The following is a 20,381-nucleotide window of genomic DNA, read 5'->3' on the forward strand; positions in this document are numbered from 1 at the left end:
AAATATAAATTTTTGTCGAAAACATTTAATTAAATTCAATTTAAATATGTGAAGTGTTCTCATTTATTTAAAATGTTTGTGTTTTTCGGGGTATCCCCATTCACAGTCATGGTGATCGCCATCCAAACGGAATTCACCATTACTATGAATGGATATACTCAATTTTAATTGGTTGGTCTGGTTGGTGATCCCAGGCTGCACATACACTCTTGGAATACGTGAGTCAATATGCCGGACTGTGAACGGAGACCTCGGACTGCAAGTCTATGTTCCTCTGGGACCACCAAGTACTTTCATTAAAAAATTTCAGTCGGAGGCAACCCCGCAGGAAGCCTCCGACCGCAATTTCTGGGTCCTTAATCTCCTCCATGGTCTGCAATGGGGCAAAGTAGAATTGTTTATTTCAATTCTTACATAAGTCTAACCAACAACTACCATCTCTTATCCTTGATGAGTCCACTCTCTGTCTTCATCTATTGGCATTCGTGACCTCACGAACTCCTCTGACTTTAAATGGGACTCCCATATCTCTTCCATTGCTGAAGTTGTCTTCAAGGTGTTCAGTTTCCTGCTTTTTGTCAAATGCCTCTTTTTCCCCTCAGCAACTCCCGACTCTCTATAAAGCCTACACACATCCAAGACTTAATGACGACTCATATCTGTGACTCTCTTGCCTGGACAAAATACAAGAAAAAAACTTGCTATCTGATAGGCAATTTCTAATCCCCATTCTGTCAACTTCCTCTATCATAATCTTTCTTGACTTATCAATACTACTATAGTCAGTCAATGCGTCTCTGAACTTTTTTCTTTTGTTCCTCCGAAAATGCAGCCCTAAGTGCTATTTCTCCTCCCCGTATTCCCACACGTTGAAACCAAACTTTTTTACTTATTCTTTTCCAAGACTTTAAAATTATCTCCTTATTTGTTAGGGGTTTCCTTCAACCCACAATTTTTGGGTTTTGAAAAACTCATGCTTGGCATCAGCAAATCTCATTATTTCCTTTACTATTTTCAACTTTGCTGATGTCCTGCAATAAGACCTTGATCTTTCACCGTGGTTTCTCAAAATAAAGTGCATTGAACCAGTTGCATATAGATTTCACAAACTCATTTTTGGCCCAGTCTTATTTTTATAGCACCAACAATCTAATTACAATGTCTATGTTCATAGAAATATGAGACACACCAATAGATTTTTGTTATTCTGTTGATGGCAAGACTCTTTCTTCTCAAGCTGTTTCTCCAAACCCATCCTTGTATTTTGACAGGTTACCTCTGATTTCAAGGATACAGCATCCATGGCAATAAGATGGAAACGCCGGTTTCTTGCTTCTTCCCTGTTAAACAAGTAAAATTTTACAAATTACAGAAAGAAAACTTGTGTTTATATAGCACCTTCCACATTCACAGGACATTCCAAAGCTCCTCATAGTCAATAAATTACTTTTGAAATGTAGTCACTGTTGTTTTGTAGGCAAATGTGGCAGTCATCCCACAAACAGCAATGAGTTCATCTGTTTTAGTGATGTTGGTTGATGAATGAATTTTCCCCTCCATTTTGTGTTTAACTGCATGGGGTCAGGTTTCAAACAATTCCTGAAACCCGACAGCCAAACAGAGGCGGGAACTGCTGCATCCAGGAGGTAAGTGGCTTTATTCCTACCTCCAGGATTCAGGGTCCCGACCATACTCAACCTCCATGGTCGGAGAACCCCAACATGGCCTCCAATCACCTTCCCCGGCTCAACCCTAGCCAACGATGACGAGGCCGGCCACGATCCTCCGGTGGCTGGCTCCGATTCTCTCTCTTCCTCCCTCCCCCACCACCGCTGCTGAACCCCCCCGCATCCCACCACAATCCCCGACCCCTGCCGATGCTTTCCCACCTCCCAATCCCCAACACGTGCCGATGCCCTCTCCCCGCTCCCGATCCCCGACTGCTGCCGATGCTCTCTCCCCCTCCGGATCCTTGACCCCTGCCAATGCTCTCTTTCCCCCTTCCCGATCCCCGACCCCTGCCAATGCTCTCGTCCCCCCTCTCGATCTCCGACCCGACTATGCTCTCTCCCCCCTCCCGAACCCCTTAGGCTCTCTCCCCTCTGATGCTTTTTCTCCCCCTCCTGATCCCCAACCCCTACCGATGCTCTCTCCCCCCTCCCGAACCCCGATCCCTCCCAATGCTCTCTCCCCTCTCCAGATCCCCAACCCCTCCCGATACGCTCTTCCCCCCTCGCGATCCTTGACCCATTGCCAATCCTCCTCCCACGATTCCTCCCCTGGACCAGCTCCTCACTTCTGAAGCCTACCGGCCCGCAGCCAACCAGACTCTCAAGCTGGCTGGCTGCGGGCAGGAAATCCAAAGTCTCAAATGCAAATCAGGCCGTGCCATCAAAGTTGGCAGGGCCTGTGGGAATCCCGATCTCCTGGGTTTCCCGCCCGCCTCAGAAGCCCCAATCCGCCTACATGGGGAAAATTCCGGCCAAACTCACAAAATAAATGCATACATTAAAAATATTGTTTTTTCCCCCCCACAAAATTCCAAAACTTTCTTACCTGTCCCATTCATGAGCTGCAACTTGCTTGTGAGCCAACTGGGCATATTTTTCCTTTTGGAATGGCTTTGAAAGTAGTGCAGCATCTTTACTTGACCTAGAATTCAAGCAACAAATATATCAAACTACTTAATACTCACACTGAATTATGATAAAGCACAGATGGAATGAAATTGAACAAATTACAATTGGAACTGTCAATAACAAACTTGGTTACTACAAATCTTTAGTAAGATTTGTGAAGAAACATACCTCAACATAAATCTATCATAAGTACTACTTTATATCTGCAGCCATATAAAAATGGGAGCTAAACATGTATAGCTTAAAATCATGCTTTTTCTCTAGGTAATTAGGGCACTACAAATTCCAGTGTCTTAAATAATATTCTGGCTGAAAAGTCACTTATTTTACTTAGAATCAGGTGTCAAATGTTGTCTGATAACGCTCCTGTGAAGAGCCTTGGGACATTTAACTGTGTTAAAGGCGATAAATACAGTCAACTAATTGCAACATACAACAAAATCAAAAACTTCCAAAAGTGAATCCTTCCAAAATTAACCCTTTTACCATTATAGTAAAACTCTCAACTTTCAGGTGAAATTTTAAATTCTGTAGAATAACTCTTATCCCTTATAAACATGTCTCCCTCTTTTTTCCCTAACCCCAGCTATGTGCCAAAAAGGGGATTATTTTCCCTCTCCCTTCTCATTCTTGACAGCTTCTATCTGTCAGTCCTTTCTCTCGCCAGGCCACAGGTGCACATGGCTTTTCTTCATTTTTATTACTTCTCACTTTCTTACAATCTTTTTCTTTTGTTTTTTTTAAAAAAGGAAAGCAGAGCATTGTCTTTCTTGCTATTTAACAGAAAAGATGTTATAAAATATGGTTCTTTTGCACTCCTGGAAAATATATTTCTTATAATATAGTGTTTTGGTTAAAAAAAACAATTGTATCATACCTTTTACAGTTGGATGTCTCTGCTTCATTTTCATCCTCACTGAATTCTGAGTCATAGCCCCCAAGGCCATGCTCCTTTGACAAAAGAAAGCAGTAACATTTGAAGAAAGATGCAGTGTTGCGTATTTAACTTCACGTCTGCCTTTAGGACTTTATAGCTTTGTTTATTAAAAGCATTGACATTTCAAAGCTTTACTACACGTGACTAAAAACCCCATCACCATCCATTAATACCAAATTAGATCCGTCATCAAACTATATGAAATAAATTACGATAAAGCTAGAAACATGCATTAGCTGAATATAAAGAATGTATCTTTTAATTATAACCAAATTTTCAGCATTCCCATAATATTTTACCCTAAGGATTTTTCAGTAAAGATTGGTGCTACTTTGCCCAAAAACTGTTTGAAAAAAACACAACTTTACAGTGAATCAGAATTGACTACTAAGTTACAGCATCACAATGTTCATCCAAAACTCTGCTGGCTATATCCGAACTTGCACCATTGTTCACCCATCACCCCTGTGTTCGCTGACCTAAGTTGGCTCTCATGTCTGACAAAGTCTCAATTTTAAAATCCTCATCCACGTTTTAAAATCCCTTCTTGGCTTTGCCCTCTCCCTATCTCTGTAACCTCCTCTAGCCAAGACTCTGTGCTCCTCCAATTCTGGCCTCTTGCGCATCCCTGATTTTAATCATGCGCATCCCTGATTTTAATCATGCCACCATTGGTGGCCGTGCCTTCAGTTGCCTTGGCCCTAAGCTCTGGAATTTCATCCCTAAACCTCTCCACCTCTTTGACCAAGCTTTTTGGCACCTTGGGATGTTTTGTTATGTTAAATGTGCTATATAAATGCAAGCTGTTGTTCCAGATATGACAATTACTTATATTGTATAATAACTTGTCTATTAATTAGAATCAAACTTACTTTCTGGTTGCTATTCTAATGGCAGAAGAGTAAAGTTCAGCTTAAGAGTGCAGAATAGGATGAAATGAACTAAGATTGAAGTTAGTTCAGTAAAAGATTGGGGTCTTAATTATAATCAATCATTCTACTTAAACAAAAAGAGGCACCACCTTAGAGACATTTCAATTTTTGGGTGACTGACTGGCAGAGTGTACCAGCAGCCTGCCCATTACGTCAGCAAAGAGGCTGGAGCCATTTTAAGGCTTATGTATAACTTAAAAGGCACCAGCAAACCAATCGCTCCAGTTTCAACTCGGGCCAATATCAAACGGCATGGACATCACATTGACAGCAAGATAAGTCCTAGGGCGGAGGAAGAAACACATCTAGTGACACTGCAGTGAGCGAGTCCACCAGCCACAGCCCAGATTATTTTTGTGGGGCCTTAAACTTGCATTCTCAGTGCCAGCATCACCAGTAATTCGCTCCTAAAATGGCAATTGAGATCCTATTTACATCACAACACCCCAATTTGCATATTAAAAGGAGCCTATCGTCTGCAACAGGCAAACGCATCAGCCCCTGTAAATGTGGCAGCACTGATGTGGAGCAACCCCAGTGAGGCCCCATTAACATCAATTTTAGCAAGTTAAAATAGACCCCACTTGAGAGAGTATGCACCTGAATTTGCAGTCGGAGGCTTCCTACGTGCAGATGCCTCCGAATCTCAATAAAACTATGAATCTACCTGATGGTCTTGGATCCATGGAGACCTGTGCCTCTACGCATATGTGTGCATAGAGGCCCACATATCCCAGAGGCGCATGCGGTTCGCAAGCATCCATGGGATCACATGGGCCAGCCCAACCAATCAGAAAAGTGATCCCCATTGTGCCTATAGGGATTCCATTTACGTATGAAATCCGCATAGGCATAATAGAAATCACCCAAAAAACACATGTACACAACACTGAAACAAAAAATTAATTTTAATGTTTTAAATTAAAATACACTTTCGTTAAACATTTAGAAAAATGTAATTTTTTGAAAAATAAATGTAAGCAGTTTTCAATGGGCCAAAAATAACTTTTACAGGTTTTTGAATGGTCAAATAATTTTAAAAATGCTATTTTAAAATTTATTTAAACCCTTACGCGGTTAAAAGGCCTTACGCCTGCTTTTACCAAGCGCAAGAGTTTCACGGGCATTCACTGGGCAGTAGTTGGGCAAATAGCCCAAATCTTTGCCAGTGAATGTCCATTTCCCAGGGATGCAGATGACCAGTCAAGAAGATTCTTGACAGATTGTAAGTTCCAGGCTTTCGCACATGAAAAATCAGAAAATCTGGGCCAACAAATGTATCATTTTGAACTCAATTATGTTTGCAATGCAATTTGACATGTCTTATTCAACCTTTCAGTGTTTCCCCATTTTATAAAAACTGTTGCTTAATACAAACATTATATTTTCACAGTTTATTTTACCCATTTCTGATCTTAATATTGTTAGTTCTGTGTTTGACAGTTCTCATGGGGGAGAGCCAGCTTCAAGAGTGCTTACATTTCCCGATATCGAAATAGCACTCCCAAGGTAATAAAGACTATTTCAGACTTTTTAGACTAGTTCGGTTACTGATTCTATCAGCTTTCTCCCATGGTCCTTCTGGTTTTAAAAGGGCCAACTCTACACTCGACCTTATTTTAGGCTTAAATGTCAAACAAATGTATTAAATAGTGGAGCAAGTGTATTGTAGCAGTAATAAAACATTTTAAAACTGTAGTTAAGCTTAGCTAGTGCCTTGTACACAGTCCACTCTTGATAATTCAGTCACTAAAACAAATATCCACTAATTGAAATTAAGCAACTTTTAATTAAAATTATGCATAGTTTTATTGTCTTTTCTCTTCCTCGCCAACTACGGAAGTTTCTGGTTTAACCAACACTCGAGAAATTACAGGCACATTTTCACTTCCAAGACCACGCAGCCCCGTTTCCCCTCGAACGCCCCCGTATGGACTGAAAACAGATAAATGCTTTTCAAACAGTAACCCACGCGGTGAATTTAAGACACTATCTGCGAGATTGGGGGGGGGGGGGGGTGGTTCTGCGCTAAATCTTTAAATGTCACGCCCTCTAACACGCAGCATTGCATTCTTCCTCACTCAATCTAACGATTTGTTTAAACCCACGCAACCTGAACAAGATCGAATTTGGACCCGCGGCCTTTCATCACTCCCTCCGCTAAATGGCGGCGCGGCTGATTACGTCATCGAGCCGTGACGACCCCGCTGTCGGTTGGTTGCTCGGTGACGGGGAGCGCGCACGCGCCGCCGTCGGTTGGTTGCTCGGTGACGGGGAGCGCGCACGCGCCGCCGTCGGTTGGTTGCTCGGTGACGGGGAGCGCGCGCGATCAGTAACGGCTGCTCGGAGTGTTTGATTGCCGGGCCGTGGAGGAGGGAGAGACGACGGCTTTCATTTAATAGCAGATTTTTGTGTCCGTTTTACGATCTAGAAATTCTACCCCATTTCACCAGCCACACTTGTCTGCCACAGAATTAGAGAGGTGGCAACCCCGGGACCACACGGTTCAACTCAGACTCAAATACAAAGTTCTGGCAGTTTTGCAGCGCTTTCCTTTGCTCTGGTGCCTGGAGGTGGGCAATGATGGGATGCCCCATCTGATTCCATCGGCCATTTCTGTCCCCTGAGTCCTAGCAATCAGGCTCATGAAGCTTTTATTTCTCCCTCATTGGTTTGCCCAGTTTGAATTTCATGGGTGTCACCAAGTACAGAAGGACACTAGACCAGTTCACTGCAAGCTACGTCCTGTACCCATATGCACTCGAGGAGAAAGTTGAGCAAAAACTCAAAAGACTAGAGACTGAGAACATTGGACTCAATTTTCCCCAATGCTGTTTTTTGGCGTATTGTCAGAGTTACGCCCATTTTTCTAGGCCCCAATTACTCCAAAAAAAAAATTGGCAAGTTTCCCTGTTCTATTTTTTGAAATTTGCATCATGCAGCCTGTCCTGTAGCCTATGGCGGTGGAGCCTAATGTTTGCGCCAAAAAAACGATGCCACCCCTTCTGTGCACGCGCGAAAAAAGGGACGTTCCTATGGACGTGCATGCGCAGTACGACCATTTTTAAAGAGCCAGTTGTGTGTGAGAACTTTAATTCTCATTGGAAAAATCGGAGCTGCAACACAATATGCAACGTGGTGCCAGGACCAGGAATTTCTTACAGGATGAAGTGGAGGCACTAGTTACTACGATGGAGGTCAGATGGCAAGAGCTGGACATCAACAGAGGTCACATAAAAGTTCCACCAAAAGAAATGAAGAAACGCTGGAACCAACTTGCAGAAGATTACTGTGCAATGGTGACCACCCCGAGGTGTCGAGGCCAGTGCAAAAAGAAGTGGCAGGACCTTGGTCAAGTAGTTAGTGTAAGTAATATTTTCATTTATTCAATGGAATTGTAAATGTGACCAGCTGTAAATGTCCAACCCAACAGAAAGACACCCACTCCAAAAAGTTATATTTTTATCATTGCAGAGGAAAGTGGCATACAACAAACGAGAAAGAACTCAAACAGGAGGAGGCTCAGCAAATCAGCCACTGACGCCCTTGGAAGAGAGGGTCGCTAGTTTGATGTCGCAACTACCACTGCACAAGCTGGGCCTATACTCGAGGGAGTGGGTAAGTCCTGCAAATTCCACAGTCTGGCTTTGCTAAATGTTAAGTACTGTGCGGGCTAGCCATGCTTTGGTTCATGGGAATGTCTCCGTGAGCTATGCTTCGGTTGATCCAATGTGCTATCATTGATCATGGTCCTTCAAATCAACCTGCTGTGTGAGCCTACTCATGCCACCTGCCTCTGCTGCTAACCATTTGTCTGTTCTGTTATATTTAGCAGAACTTGAGGCCAACCCTGACGATACAGAAGATTCATAAGAACATAAGAAATAGGAACAGGAGTAGGCCAGATGGCCCCTCGAGCCTGCTCCGCCATTCAATAAGATCATGGCTGATCTGATCATGGACTCGGCTCCACTTCCTGCCCGTTCCCCTTAACCCCTTATCGTTTAAGAAACTGTCTATTTCTGTCTTAAAGTTACTCAATGTCCCAGCTTCCACAGTTCTCTGAGGCAGCGAATTCCAGATTTACAACCCTTTGAGAGAAGAAATTTCTCCTCATCTCAGTTTTAATTGGGCGGTCCCTTATTCTAAGATCATGCCCTGTAGTTCTAGTCTCCCCCATCAGTGGAAACATTCACTTTGTCAAGCCTCCTCATAATCTTATATGTTTCGATAAGATCACCTCTCATTCCTCTGAATTCCAATGAGTAGAGGCTCAACCCCGTGAACTTTTATCTTGTGCAGTAACCTTTTATGTGGCACCTTGTCAAATGCCTTCTGGAAGTCCAAATACACCACATCCACTGGTTCCCCTTTATCCACCCTGTTCGTTACATGCTCAAAGAATTCCAGTAAATTTGTCAAACATGACTTCCCCTTCATAAATCCATGCTGACTCTGCCTGACCGAATTTTGCTTTTCCAAATGTCCTGCTACAGCTTCTTTAATAATGGACTCCAACATTTTCCCAACTACAGATGTTAGGCTAGCTGGTCTATAGTTTCCTGCTTTTTGTCTGCCTCCTTTTTTAAATAGGAACATTACATTTGCAATTTTCCAATCTGCTGGGACCTCCCCAGAATCCAGGGAATTTTGGTAAATTACAAACTGTTGGGAGAAGTAACAACACTATCATGAGAAATGGGAATGCTGTCCAGGAACATGAGGGCGGGAATATCTCAGTCAGCAGAAACAATGTCAGTGCCCATGAGGGAGGGAATGTCACAGGTAGCTGATGCGCTGTCGGCGAACATGAGGGAGGGAATTTCTCAGGTAGCTGATGCGCTGTTAGTGAACATGAGGGAGGGAATGTTGCAGATAGTTGGCACACTTTTGCTCAACATGAGGGAGGGCATGTCACAGGTAGGTGAGACACTGTCGGCAAACATGAGGGAGGGAATGTTGGAGGTAGTTGAGACACTGTCAGGGCACATGTGGGAGGGAATATTGGAGTTAGCTGCTGCAATAAGGGAACATGCCCCGACCCCGCGCCCATTGACAGAATCAACTGTCACACCCACTCCAATCCACTAAAGTTAAGTTAAGTACAAACAAATGTTTGTTAAACTTTTGAATAAAATATCTTTTGATTTATAACTGAATCATTTACATTACTTGTTCCATTATTAACTCAACTTTTGGAACTCAAGAAGAATCATTTTCATCATTTGTTCCATTAACACAACACAACATTACGGAACAGGTCCAAACAGTAAACATGGTCCATGTGGAATAGTTGCCGCTGAGGCTTCAGGCAGCAAAGCGTTCACAGATGAGCTGCTGTCATAAGGCTCGAGCAATCGTTAAAGGGGCATGCGGCCCGCCCTCCTGCGCCTTCGTGCTCCGGGTTCAGGTAGTTGAATGGCTTCCTCGTCCTCCTCGTCATCTGCATCTTCCTCATCATTATCATCAGTCACTCTCACCTCCGGTTGGTCTTCTACTACCAGCTGCTGCTGCCTCATGATGGCTAAGTTATGCAGCATGCAGCACACAACAGTGAACTGACCGACGATCTCAGGGGAGTATTACAAGTAGCCTCCGGAATGGTCCAAGCATCGGAAATGCTGTTTCAAGATGCCAATGGTCCTCTCTATTATGCTTCGCGTTGCAATGTGCGACATGTTATATTCCCGGTCAGCTTCCATCCGGGTTACACATAGCGGCGTCGTGAGCCAGGTGGCGAGGCCGTACCCTTGTCTCCCAGTAGCCAGCTCGGCCCTTCTGGCTGCTGCTGAAACATGGCAGATATAACACTTTCGCACATTATGGGTGCTCCCAGGATATCTTGCATCAACTGACATGATGCGATGCATGTTGTCACACACAAGCTGCACATTAATGGAGTGGAAGCCTTTTCTGTTCCTGTACATCTTGGAATCCTTCAAAGGTGCTTGCAAGGCGATGTGGGTACAATCAATGCAGCGCTGTACGTTTGGGAAGCCAGCAATCCTGCCCTTTCATGTATTGCCTGGGCGGTCATGGGGAACTTTATGTGGTTATTCCTCCGGACATATAGTGCAGCAGTCACCTGCCGAATGCAGGCATGTGATGCCTGTTGAGAAATGGCGCACACATCCCCAGTTGTAGCTTGGAACGATCCAGATGCATAGAATGAAAGTGGAGTTGTAATCTTCACTTCAACTGACAAAGCAGTCCTCTTGATACTTCGAGGTTGTAGGTTTGCTTTTACTAACTCACAGATCTCAGTTACAACTTCTTTGTGGAAACGCAGCCTTCTGACACAGTCTGCATCACTCAGGTGCAGGTACGAACGCCTGTCTCGATCTATCCGATGTGGGTAAAGCCTCTTGCCATCTCCCTACGGGCTCTGGGGTTCCTCATGCGATGTTGTCGAATCAATGTCTCCTCCGTAACACCATCATGCAAAAGGCTTGCACAAGGTATGGCATTGTCAGTATTGCCCCCATGCTTAAATGTTACCTTTGCAAGAAGCTCAAAATGGCAGGCAGACAGGACAAGGTTCTTTGTTCTCTCTCCCCACAAGGTCTGTATGGACCACACCCAGGTCTGAGCAGGCGCACTCCCCACTCCCCTCCTCCAGCCCCTCCCCCGGGCTACATTTGATGCTTAGTGCAGGCTTCTGATGCATTCCGTACCTTCCACAGCCCCCTCACCCACCCGGGCTTGATTTGATGGGTAGTGCAGGCTTCTGATGCCTTCCGTATGCTTTCCACAGCCCTCACCCACCCGGGCTTGATTTGATTGGTAATGCAGACTTCTGATGCCTTCCGTATGCCTTCCACGGCCCCCACCCACCTGGGCTTGATTTGATGGGTAGTGCAGGCTTCTGATGCTTTCTGTTTGCATTCCACGACCCCCCCCCCCCCCCCCACCGCCACCCCCCGGGCTTCTTTTGCAGTCGAGCCCCTGTGTCCGGGCGCAAGACCGATTCTGCCGGCCGACGCTCAGACTCTCGAGCCCTGTTTGCAGATGTTCGATGGTGGCATGTCAGTTGAAAAAAAATGAAAACTTACAGAATTCCATCAAACATCCATTTACTGAGTTATTAGGTTAAAAAAATTAATCTTTGTTTTGCATATTTAAGTGTTCTTGACTCCCTCCAAAACTTTGTTGAAAAACAATGGCGTCTTTCTGTGACAATATTTTAATGTGTGCTTGTTTTTCATAGCTCACCAGAAGGTTTTTTGGGAGTGGCCACATACGCCGACCTAGGAGAATTTTTTGGGGTGCAAACTTACATAATTGACAAAAACTTGCGCAGACATCAGGATAAGCTATGGTGCAAAAAAGATGAACCTAAAAATTCGGAACTAACTGAGTTACACTGGCACACATTCTGTGGGGAAAGTTTAATTTTTTAACTTACGCCAAAAAAAAGGCATGCGCCAAAAACCGACACAAATCACTGGAGAAAATTGAGCCCTAATCTCTTTCGCTATTTCTGCACTATTCATAGAATATGTATGTCATGTATTTTCCCTTTCTACGTGTAACACTTTATATTTATGGCATTGTTCTGTCCAAATCATATTATAATTTCTGAGCAGCCTCGTCCGACTTCACTGCCCAGTGCTTCAGTTCATGAGAATTACTGCTTTTTCTGTTGTCTTGGCTTTCCTGCACTTTTCTGATATGTAATCCCATTTTTAGCTTATGCGCTGAAAACTGGAAAGTTAGAAGTTATACAACTTCCTTTGCAACTTTCAGAAATAACCCTCAGTTAACCCCTCAAAAGCATACCAGCAGCAATTTACAGATTATTGTTTCTTTGAAGGTTTTTGCAAATAACATTTCAAATAATTTAGATGTATTAATGTACATTTTAACAAAACACCCCTTTATCAGCATGCAATGAGCATATCATAATAATTCTCATGAACTGAAGCACTACTTTACCTAGAGGACTTACAGAAGATGCCAAATAAATTTGTTATTCAGCAAATTACTCAGATTTTTCTATTAATTTCACAAGACTGCTGAGGGGATTGAGTAATTAAATTTACAGAACTTTTTATATAAGTTAATAACATCTGTGAAAGAAAGTTTTCTCAATTTTGGGTGTAGTCCAGTCATGCGATTCCCTGTAGGGACTGTAAGGCATTAGCAGTTAAAAATACTCAGTTCACCTCAGTCAGGCTCATGTTCCAGCAACTGAACTTTTCAAATTATTGGAGACAAAACAGTAATCCGGCAATATTTATTATTTCCTTGTTTGTGAAAAAGTGAAAGGTGTTTTTAGAGTACAAAGCAATATTTGCTGATGAAGATGAACATTCCTTTAGTTAATGCTGATTCAATGCAGGTTTTTGCAATTTGAAACCAGTAACTGTGACTTGTATATAGTCAGTCATGATGGAGTAATTTTTAAAGTAGATCACTGTTTTTATTATCAATTGGCTGCTAAGCTATAAATGGTGGTAGAAAATAGCAAATGATCAAGAGAATAGAGAAACGTCACATACTTTTTGTGATAGTTTTGTCAAAGATAGTTATAGCTTGTCATGCTTCCCATTTGACTTGTGGCTATTCAATATACTATGCTAAAATAAATTTATAGTAAATAACTATTGCAATTTTAATACATCTCTCAGTGTAGAAATAAAAAATAATTGCTTTTATTTTGTTTGAGAAGTTCTGAAAGAATACATCTTCAAGCTTTGTATAATTTATTCTCCCATTATACATTCTAAGTTTTGAAAGGGACCTGAAATTTTCAGTTGCTATTACTGTGATCCATTCCAGAGTTTTGGACTGACACAAAAGCTGGGCGTGGTTCTGGACACTTACATTAGCTGAAATAAAGGCTATTTTTTTTGTATGTGTACAGAACTGGTTTTATATGGAAGAAGTTGTGAATGGCATGTCCCATGTACTATAAAGAGAGAGGAAATTGCATATGAATTGCACAAATTGTGTATCATTTATCAATAGAGAGGGAGCTTTCATGAGCTTACTGTGTGCTTAGTGGATTGTGCAACTACTACAGTTTGATCAAAACATTCAGAGGAAAAGTTGCTTTGCCAGAAAGCAAGAAACAGAAAACAGCAGGAATTGTGCTGGGCGGATTCATTATGGAAAATGCTCGTAAATCTGCAGAAAGATTCATCCTCTTAGTCTGGATACTGAGTCTGCCTTTTTCAAAAATAGCTGCAAGAAGACCTAGACCTGTAAAATGTCCTGCAAGTTGCATATGTACTGAAGAAACTGCCCAGTGTGACAACAGAAAATCAATTCCTCAGAGTTTTCCCCCAGAAGTAGTTTTTTTGTAAGTATTACATCTCCAGAACTGCATTAGTTTTATTGTAATCTGACTCTAAGAAACTTTCGTGTTTGTATATATTATGTATAGATATATATACATGCCATTTAGTAAGTGGAGAATCCCTGGTGTTGTTTTTTGTTTGTGTGTGGAATAAACAGTAAATGTACTGATCCTAGCTGCTTTCTTTTTAGCCAATATAATTACTTTGGAACAAATTACATACAATAACACATAAGAGTTATTTTAAATCATTGTGAAAGAACAGACGTTTTATTGTAATTGTCAAATTCTGCTTTGTTTGATCTTGTGTGCAATTTTGTTTTTTTAAATTTATGGTGGACCAGTACAGATAAATTTACTAGTTGTTGAGCATCTCAGTTTGTTTTGATTCATGTCAGTTCATTTCATTTTTAGGTCGTTCATGAAGTCTGGTTTCAGTGAAATTCCAGAAAGAAGTTTTGTGAATATAAAGTCCCTCCAGCTTCTGTGAGATTGATTTGTATTTCACATTTTTTGGTGTAGTTCAGAATTGGATCTCTGTGTTCTTTGAGAATAAGAATGAATGATCTGGGGCTAGATTTTCTATCCATTGGCTATGAATTGGAAGAAAATCTAGGCCCAAAATTCCAATACCGTCCCTTCTGCAAAGCAGGTTAATGCCAAACCTCAAACTAGTGATTTAATGCAATTAAAAGATGCACATTGGAAAATATTTGCCGTGCAGACTTTAGGACTATAAAAAATTAACTAGCCGCAATGAGCTCCGGAATCTTAAAAAAATTATAGAGGCTATAAGGTGAAATTGGACAGATTCCAATCTAGTTTCTCGGGGGCTGATAATGCTACTGAGTACTGTGCTGCCAGCACTGCACAGAATCTACGTGACCCAGTAGATAATGTGAGGTCAGCTTATTTGCATTATTTACAGCCGCTCTGGGTGTGTTTCTCACGATGCGCTGGGGAGTGCCAAGGATGTATTATTAGGCAGCGGGAGCCAGTGAATGGTTACTTGCTGCCTGTTGTGTGCCAAGCACTTTCCCAGTGTGGAGAAGAAGAGGACTGGGCCCGATTGGGTTGGGGGATGGAAGATAGGTAGGGTTTCAAGGGGAGCACAAGCAAGGAAGGCACGGCTTACATGTTGCAACCACATTATAGGTCAGCTAGCCAATTATCATAGAGAAGTCGAGGCCTAATGAGCGCACTGCACTTCTTGTGCAATGGCTCCTGCCCTCCTTTGCACTTTCCAGCCTCATTGGGACCGCTGACATCTCATGTCTCCTCGCGTGATTTTTATGGCAAGCGAGCGCCAAGACGTTTCACCACGTCAGGTAGCTGCCATTGTTTATCAGCTCCTGTATACTTATATTAATGGTGTGGAATTATACAAAGGTTGTTTTTCCCTAAAATTTAAATTGCAATAGTCAAGAAATTATTCAAAAGGACTTTGTAAGCTTTTCTTTTTTCATCTAGCCTTTTGTTCAGCCCTCTTTGGCTCAGCATCCATTTTTCTTTTATTACTCCTCTGTAAAACACCTTGGGATGTTTTCCTACATTAAAGATGCTATATAAATGCCAGTTGTTTGAAATACAGTACTTCATAATAGCCATTAAATTTAACCTATGTTGACATGAAAAGCAATATTTTAACATATTACAATAACTGAAATTTAGAATTGAATTGAATTCGTAATCAAACATAGCTCGTTCGTTTCAGATACTATTTATGCAGTTGTTTAGGGGTTTCTTAAGATTTATGGATCTGATTTACAGTGGAGATCATTTAAAATCAATTCTACTGGGATCAAATTGTTTGGATGCTCTAGTCTACTTTTAACATTTTGTTTTGCAGATATTGTATTTTGGGCTCAGTAATGCAAATCTTCACATGGAAAGCCACAGAGCAACAACAGATGCTGATTTAGGTCCCATGACACTCAGTTCCTGATCTGAGCTGCATGAATGAGCACGAGATGCCTAGTGGAGACTAAAGCATCTCCCAGCAGTTGAGAGGGGATGGTTATACCTAGGTGGTCCCTGGTACTTGACTACACTGATCTGGAAACAGGCCATACGCCCATTCACTGCAGAGGTGTTAGGCTCAGTCAATAAAGAAGAGCAAGGGAGGAATCACAGAACTGGGAGAAATTTAACCAAAATACTACCACCAAAGAGGTGTAAAAATTGCATATTTTTATGCTTTTGATTAGGAAGCATTGATATAGTCCCATGTTTCATAAAATGCACTTTATTTTTGTCAGTTTCAAATTGATCTTGATGTAGCTTGAAATAGGAATAGTATAAAGCATATGAATTATATTAAGCTTAAAATTGTGTGTGGTTTTGTAAACTTTAATCAATTGTCATTTTTTTAACAGTTTGTTTACTTCAAACACATTTTATTTGATTGCCAATGATGCATTTAAGGGTCTTGATCATCTGGAATATCTGTAAGTAGATGTCAAATCTTCCTACTGGAATGAACATTGGACATCCTACATTAGTGTGATTATTTGTAATAATCAAGATGGCATAACACTGTATTAATATTTCTCCAGTTTTATAGAGAACAATAAAATCCAGTCCATTTCAAAGCATGCTCTCCGAGGCCTCAAGACCCTTACTCATTTGTAAGTACATTGCTGTTATTTAATCAGTAAATCTTTGTCCAAATAACTTTGGTTTTAGTATTTAAAATAAATACAAAATCATTGAAGTCATTAGCGTTAATGTTACATCTTTATTAACATTAAATTATTTAATTATACACACAGTATTCTGAGAATTGGCTAAATAGTCCTCGCCTTTTACTGAATAATCCGGAGATACATAATCATGTTGAAATTGATTTCTTAAATTTATGGTAATCGCAGGTAATTGACTACAGCAGGTATTCAAGCGGCAAACTGCTTTGTCCAAATCGATCAATTTGCTGCTTCTAATGCTGCTGAGTTCAGGAAAAGGGTTCTTAATTAATGAATTAAGGAGCTCTATATCCAGTTTTATTATCTTTGAACAGGGTAGCCTTGGCTTGTTAGCATATAGTTAACAATAGCAAAACAAGAGCCATGAAATGATACTTGGCACAAAGGAGTAGTCAACATTGCAAAAATAAAGTTACAAAAGCAACTATAAAATTCTTACCTTTTTCACAGTGCTTATCCCTGGGTGTCGTAGGAAGAAGGCTCTAAAATTAAGCAGTAGGTTTGCTTTCACTCTAAATAAAGAGGTCCAACGCAAGTAATGCGTTGAGGTTAGATAATCTGAAGTGACATGTGCAGTGTGTGCGCCATTGTAAGGATAAAATAAGGAAGAAGAAGTCTAAATCTTCAGGCATAGTATAATGTTGGAGAACAGATTTTACAGATGGTGTCATAAGCTGTCCACATCTTTGTTGTGTTTCCAATATGGAAATGATCTGAAAGTTTTACTTGCATAATAGATTTCACCCCATGTATTATAATACTGTATTTGGCAGAAGTTGTGTTTAACTTGTTGCTACTATTGTGTGACCTATAGAACAAAAGTATTATTATACAAAATGGGGGTAATCTTGAACTTTGCCACCTGCGCAATAGCCTGACGGAGTGGATTGTCCACCCATTGTAGAATCTGCCCGATTTTCATTCCATTGAAGTCAATGGAACGGAAATTGGGCGAGTTCTATATAAGTCAGGTTACCAGCCAGGTTGTGTTTGAAAATTACCCTAGTGTGACATGGATACCTGCATGGTACCAACTGATTCCTTTGCTGGTCTCTGAAAGGGACGAGGTATATCACTTGGTGATTTTTTTCATGAACTGGCAAAGTATGGCTTTTCACAATGTTAGAATTATGCTTAATCTTGAGATTTCTAGTTCAAGGCATCTGTCTTAGAATAGAACTCTCTCTCCTAGGTGAGTTATTAAATTCACTTACCTTGGCGCCATGTGGATCTTGTAGAAAAAAGAGAAACCATGTATTGTATCATTCTATTAGTCTGCATATACCAAATATGACCACATCCTTTAAAAAAGGACACAAATGAATTATTAAATGAAAGATTACTCAGTTACTTTGCGGGTCAAATGTTTGAGTCTTTGAGTAGTAGCAAAAGGGATAATTTGGAAAACAGGGTCTGATTCAGCAGTCAGGATAGCTGCAGAAGGAGCAGATCAGTTTATTGGATTTCTTTGAGGAGGTTGGCCTAGAGACTGATGGGCCTTTGATTCCCAGCATAAATACTCGGATCTGCCCACTGGTGATCTCCGGTACCATCAAACTGACAACTCTCCAAGTGAGCCAAAACCCTTTCAGGCCCTTCTGCCTTCCATCGCTGTAACATCTGTCTCACTTTCATGACTGGGATACCTTCAGCTCTCTGATACAACTTTACACCCTGCCAACCATTTATCAAAACTCTCGTCCCGCCCCAGGCACGACTGAGGGGGTTAGAAGAGTCAAAATAATCTCTCTGTGTTGATATCAAGCTTTTACACAACTGGAATATACATTCTCCGGCTTCCCTGGGTCTTTCCCCTGCTAATAATGTAAAATGCTTTATGAACTATCACCCTGAGTGAGCACCAAAGATTGCAATTATTACTCTACCGAACAGGGACCTGGGGTTTGTTTCAAAACCTACCACCTTTCCCTGGTGATTCCCGAAATCTCGTAGAATTGTATGAATCCTCTGTTTCTCCGATATGTCCTCTGACTGTCTCCATCCCAGAATATTACACCACCATTGGAAAAATGTATTAAGATCCTGAAGCGGTGCAGGTCCCATTTCACCAGGTCCTGTAACTTTACTACTCCTCGCTCATACCAGGAATCCCTAAAACCACTAAAGGTTGTGTTCCCTTCACGAATTCCATAGTGAGTGGAAGTTTCATGATCCTGCTCTCGCTTTGTCCACCTGAATGTGCTTCCCCAACTCTTAGCATTATCAGAAGGTCGGGTGTAATGTTGTGGGGTGACACGCGTCTGAGTAGCCGAAGAGTCATCTAACTGCTCCGTCTTTTGACCTAATGTTGCCACTCGAACCACACGGGTTCGGGGCTCCGAAGTCGAAGAAGGCAAAGTGGGTGCAGAAGGGAATGGTGGCCATGCTCCCTGTCCCTTGATCCCCTTTTCAATTCTTTGATCTGGGGAATCCTCTGAATACCACTAGGCTTCATCAATTTCTGTCTCCATGGGCAAGCTAAAATCGCCATCTGCTGCAGCTTAGTTATTCCTTTCTGTAGTTCTTGATTCCTGGTTTGTTCTTCCGCAAGATGCTGTACCAGTGTCAGAACAGTCCTGGCTGTTCCTAACGTCCTGAAATCACCAGTTTTCTACCTCTTTCTTTCTGCTGCTCGCTACTCTACAAGACCTGAGACTTCTCTATCTCTAGCCTCAGCCTCTTCTCCTAACTTCTGAATCTCCAGCATTATACACAGTAACACTGACATCGTTCCCTTTTTATCACTTTTTAACCCCAACACCGTAATCTTTTTTAACAGGACACTCTCCACTAAGGACTACCGTGTCTCTCTCCATCCTCCTGTCATTGTTTCCTGCCCTATCCATTGGGTCTCCTTTTAGACTCAATTAAGAAATGACCGAACCTTATCAGGAATGTGCCTTGATCCTCCCATTGCTAACTGGAGATCCCTTTAAGTCACGACAACTAAGAGAATACTCATCCCTCGAACTGCTTTAAATGCCAGCCTGAGTATTTCCAGCATTTTCTGTTTTTACTCAACTCTTCTAATTGTTTTATTGCTGCAATAAAACTCTCCACTCCCTAAAGAGAGTGATCAAGTTGAGACAATGAGATATGGCTGAATGACTCTTGCACATTCTACTATTTTATTTCCCGTGAAAATATCTTTACTTTAAAATCCTCTTACCCAATTTACAACCCATGCTCAGCATGTTTTAACTTTTAACTCAGCATGTGCTGGTCTCACAGATTGCACGGAAAGAATAGCAAGGTATTTGGGTAATACAGACTTTCACTCCCACACCAGCCAGAGGAGCGATGCCTCAAAATGTGAAGAGTGCCAGGTGCAAGTCTGGGAAGGTGGATTTCCAGGGTCCCTTAGGAAACATTTCTACATTGTGCCCATCAGCCCCTGTTAGGGCAGAGGAAAAATGTTAAATCTTCAAAAGGGCCAGGCTGTGTCCCAGGCTTGGACCCCCAAGGAGAGTCACTAATCTGCTAATGATGATTAAACACCAGACTGGGAGATCATTTGATCTAGTTTGGGCAAGATGGAAGCTTCACCCCTTAAAAGCCCCATCAAAACTGCTGGGAAGGACTACAGGAAATCTGCCCCAGAGTTTGATGACTACAGATTGGGCTCAATTTTCCCCAGTTATCTGCACCGTTTCTTTGGCGCGCGCCACTTTTTTGGCCTAAATTAAAATATCCAAGTTTCCCCAAAGTTTGTGCGCTAGCAAAACTCAGTTATGATTTTTTTAGGTTAGTTTTCTTTTGCGTCACACTCTGATGTCTGCGTCAGTTTTCAGGTTTATGCAAGTTTAGCCAACTTACATTTCTCCTAGGACGGCATATGTGACCACTCCCAAAATACCTGGGCACAAGAAA

General features: G+C 41.8%; 2 protein-coding genes across 7 annotated transcripts in view; one reads left to right on the forward strand and one right to left on the reverse strand.

The window, feature by feature from the left end:
- Positions 1-6,716, reverse strand: part of fra10ac1 (FRA10A associated CGG repeat 1) — a 58,527-nt gene extending 51,811 nt beyond the window's left edge. For all 3 annotated transcript variants that reach the window (XR_011592779.1, XR_011592780.1, XM_070876830.1), the window contains exons 1-4: positions 6,622-6,716; positions 3,517-3,590; positions 2,557-2,652; positions 1,295-1,340 (exon numbers count right to left, since the gene is read on the reverse strand). Coding sequence is in view for 1 of the 3 variants with exons in the window: in XM_070876830.1 (XP_070732931.1) it covers positions 1,295-1,340; positions 2,557-2,652; positions 3,517-3,590; positions 6,622-6,657 (252 nt within the window). In the remaining 2 variants the exon portion in view is untranslated. The remainder of the gene's footprint in view (positions 1-1,294; positions 1,341-2,556; positions 2,653-3,516; positions 3,591-6,621) is intronic.
- Positions 6,717-6,828: 112 nt separating this feature from the next.
- LOC139260338 (leucine-rich glioma-inactivated protein 1-like) overlaps positions 6,829-20,381 on the forward strand; it is a 55,413-nt gene continuing 41,860 nt past the window's right edge. For 3 of the 4 annotated variants that reach the window (XM_070876834.1, XM_070876831.1, XM_070876832.1), the window contains exons 1-5: positions 9,692-10,966; positions 13,695-13,812; positions 14,224-14,295; positions 16,185-16,256; positions 16,365-16,436. In XM_070876834.1, the coding sequence (XP_070732935.1) occupies positions 10,858-10,966; positions 13,695-13,812; positions 14,224-14,295; positions 16,185-16,256; positions 16,365-16,436 (443 nt within the window). In that variant the 5' untranslated portion in view covers positions 9,692-10,857. Of the gene's footprint in view, positions 7,874-7,982; positions 8,127-9,691; positions 10,967-13,694; positions 13,813-14,223; positions 14,296-16,184; positions 16,257-16,364; positions 16,437-20,381 lie in introns of those variants that run through there. The other variant, XM_070876833.1, reaches the window with a different exon arrangement.

The sequence above is a fragment of the Pristiophorus japonicus genome, chromosome 3 (assembly GCF_044704955.1).
Source record: "Pristiophorus japonicus isolate sPriJap1 chromosome 3, sPriJap1.hap1, whole genome shotgun sequence".
Taxonomy (NCBI): Eukaryota; Metazoa; Chordata; class Chondrichthyes; family Pristiophoridae; genus Pristiophorus; species Pristiophorus japonicus.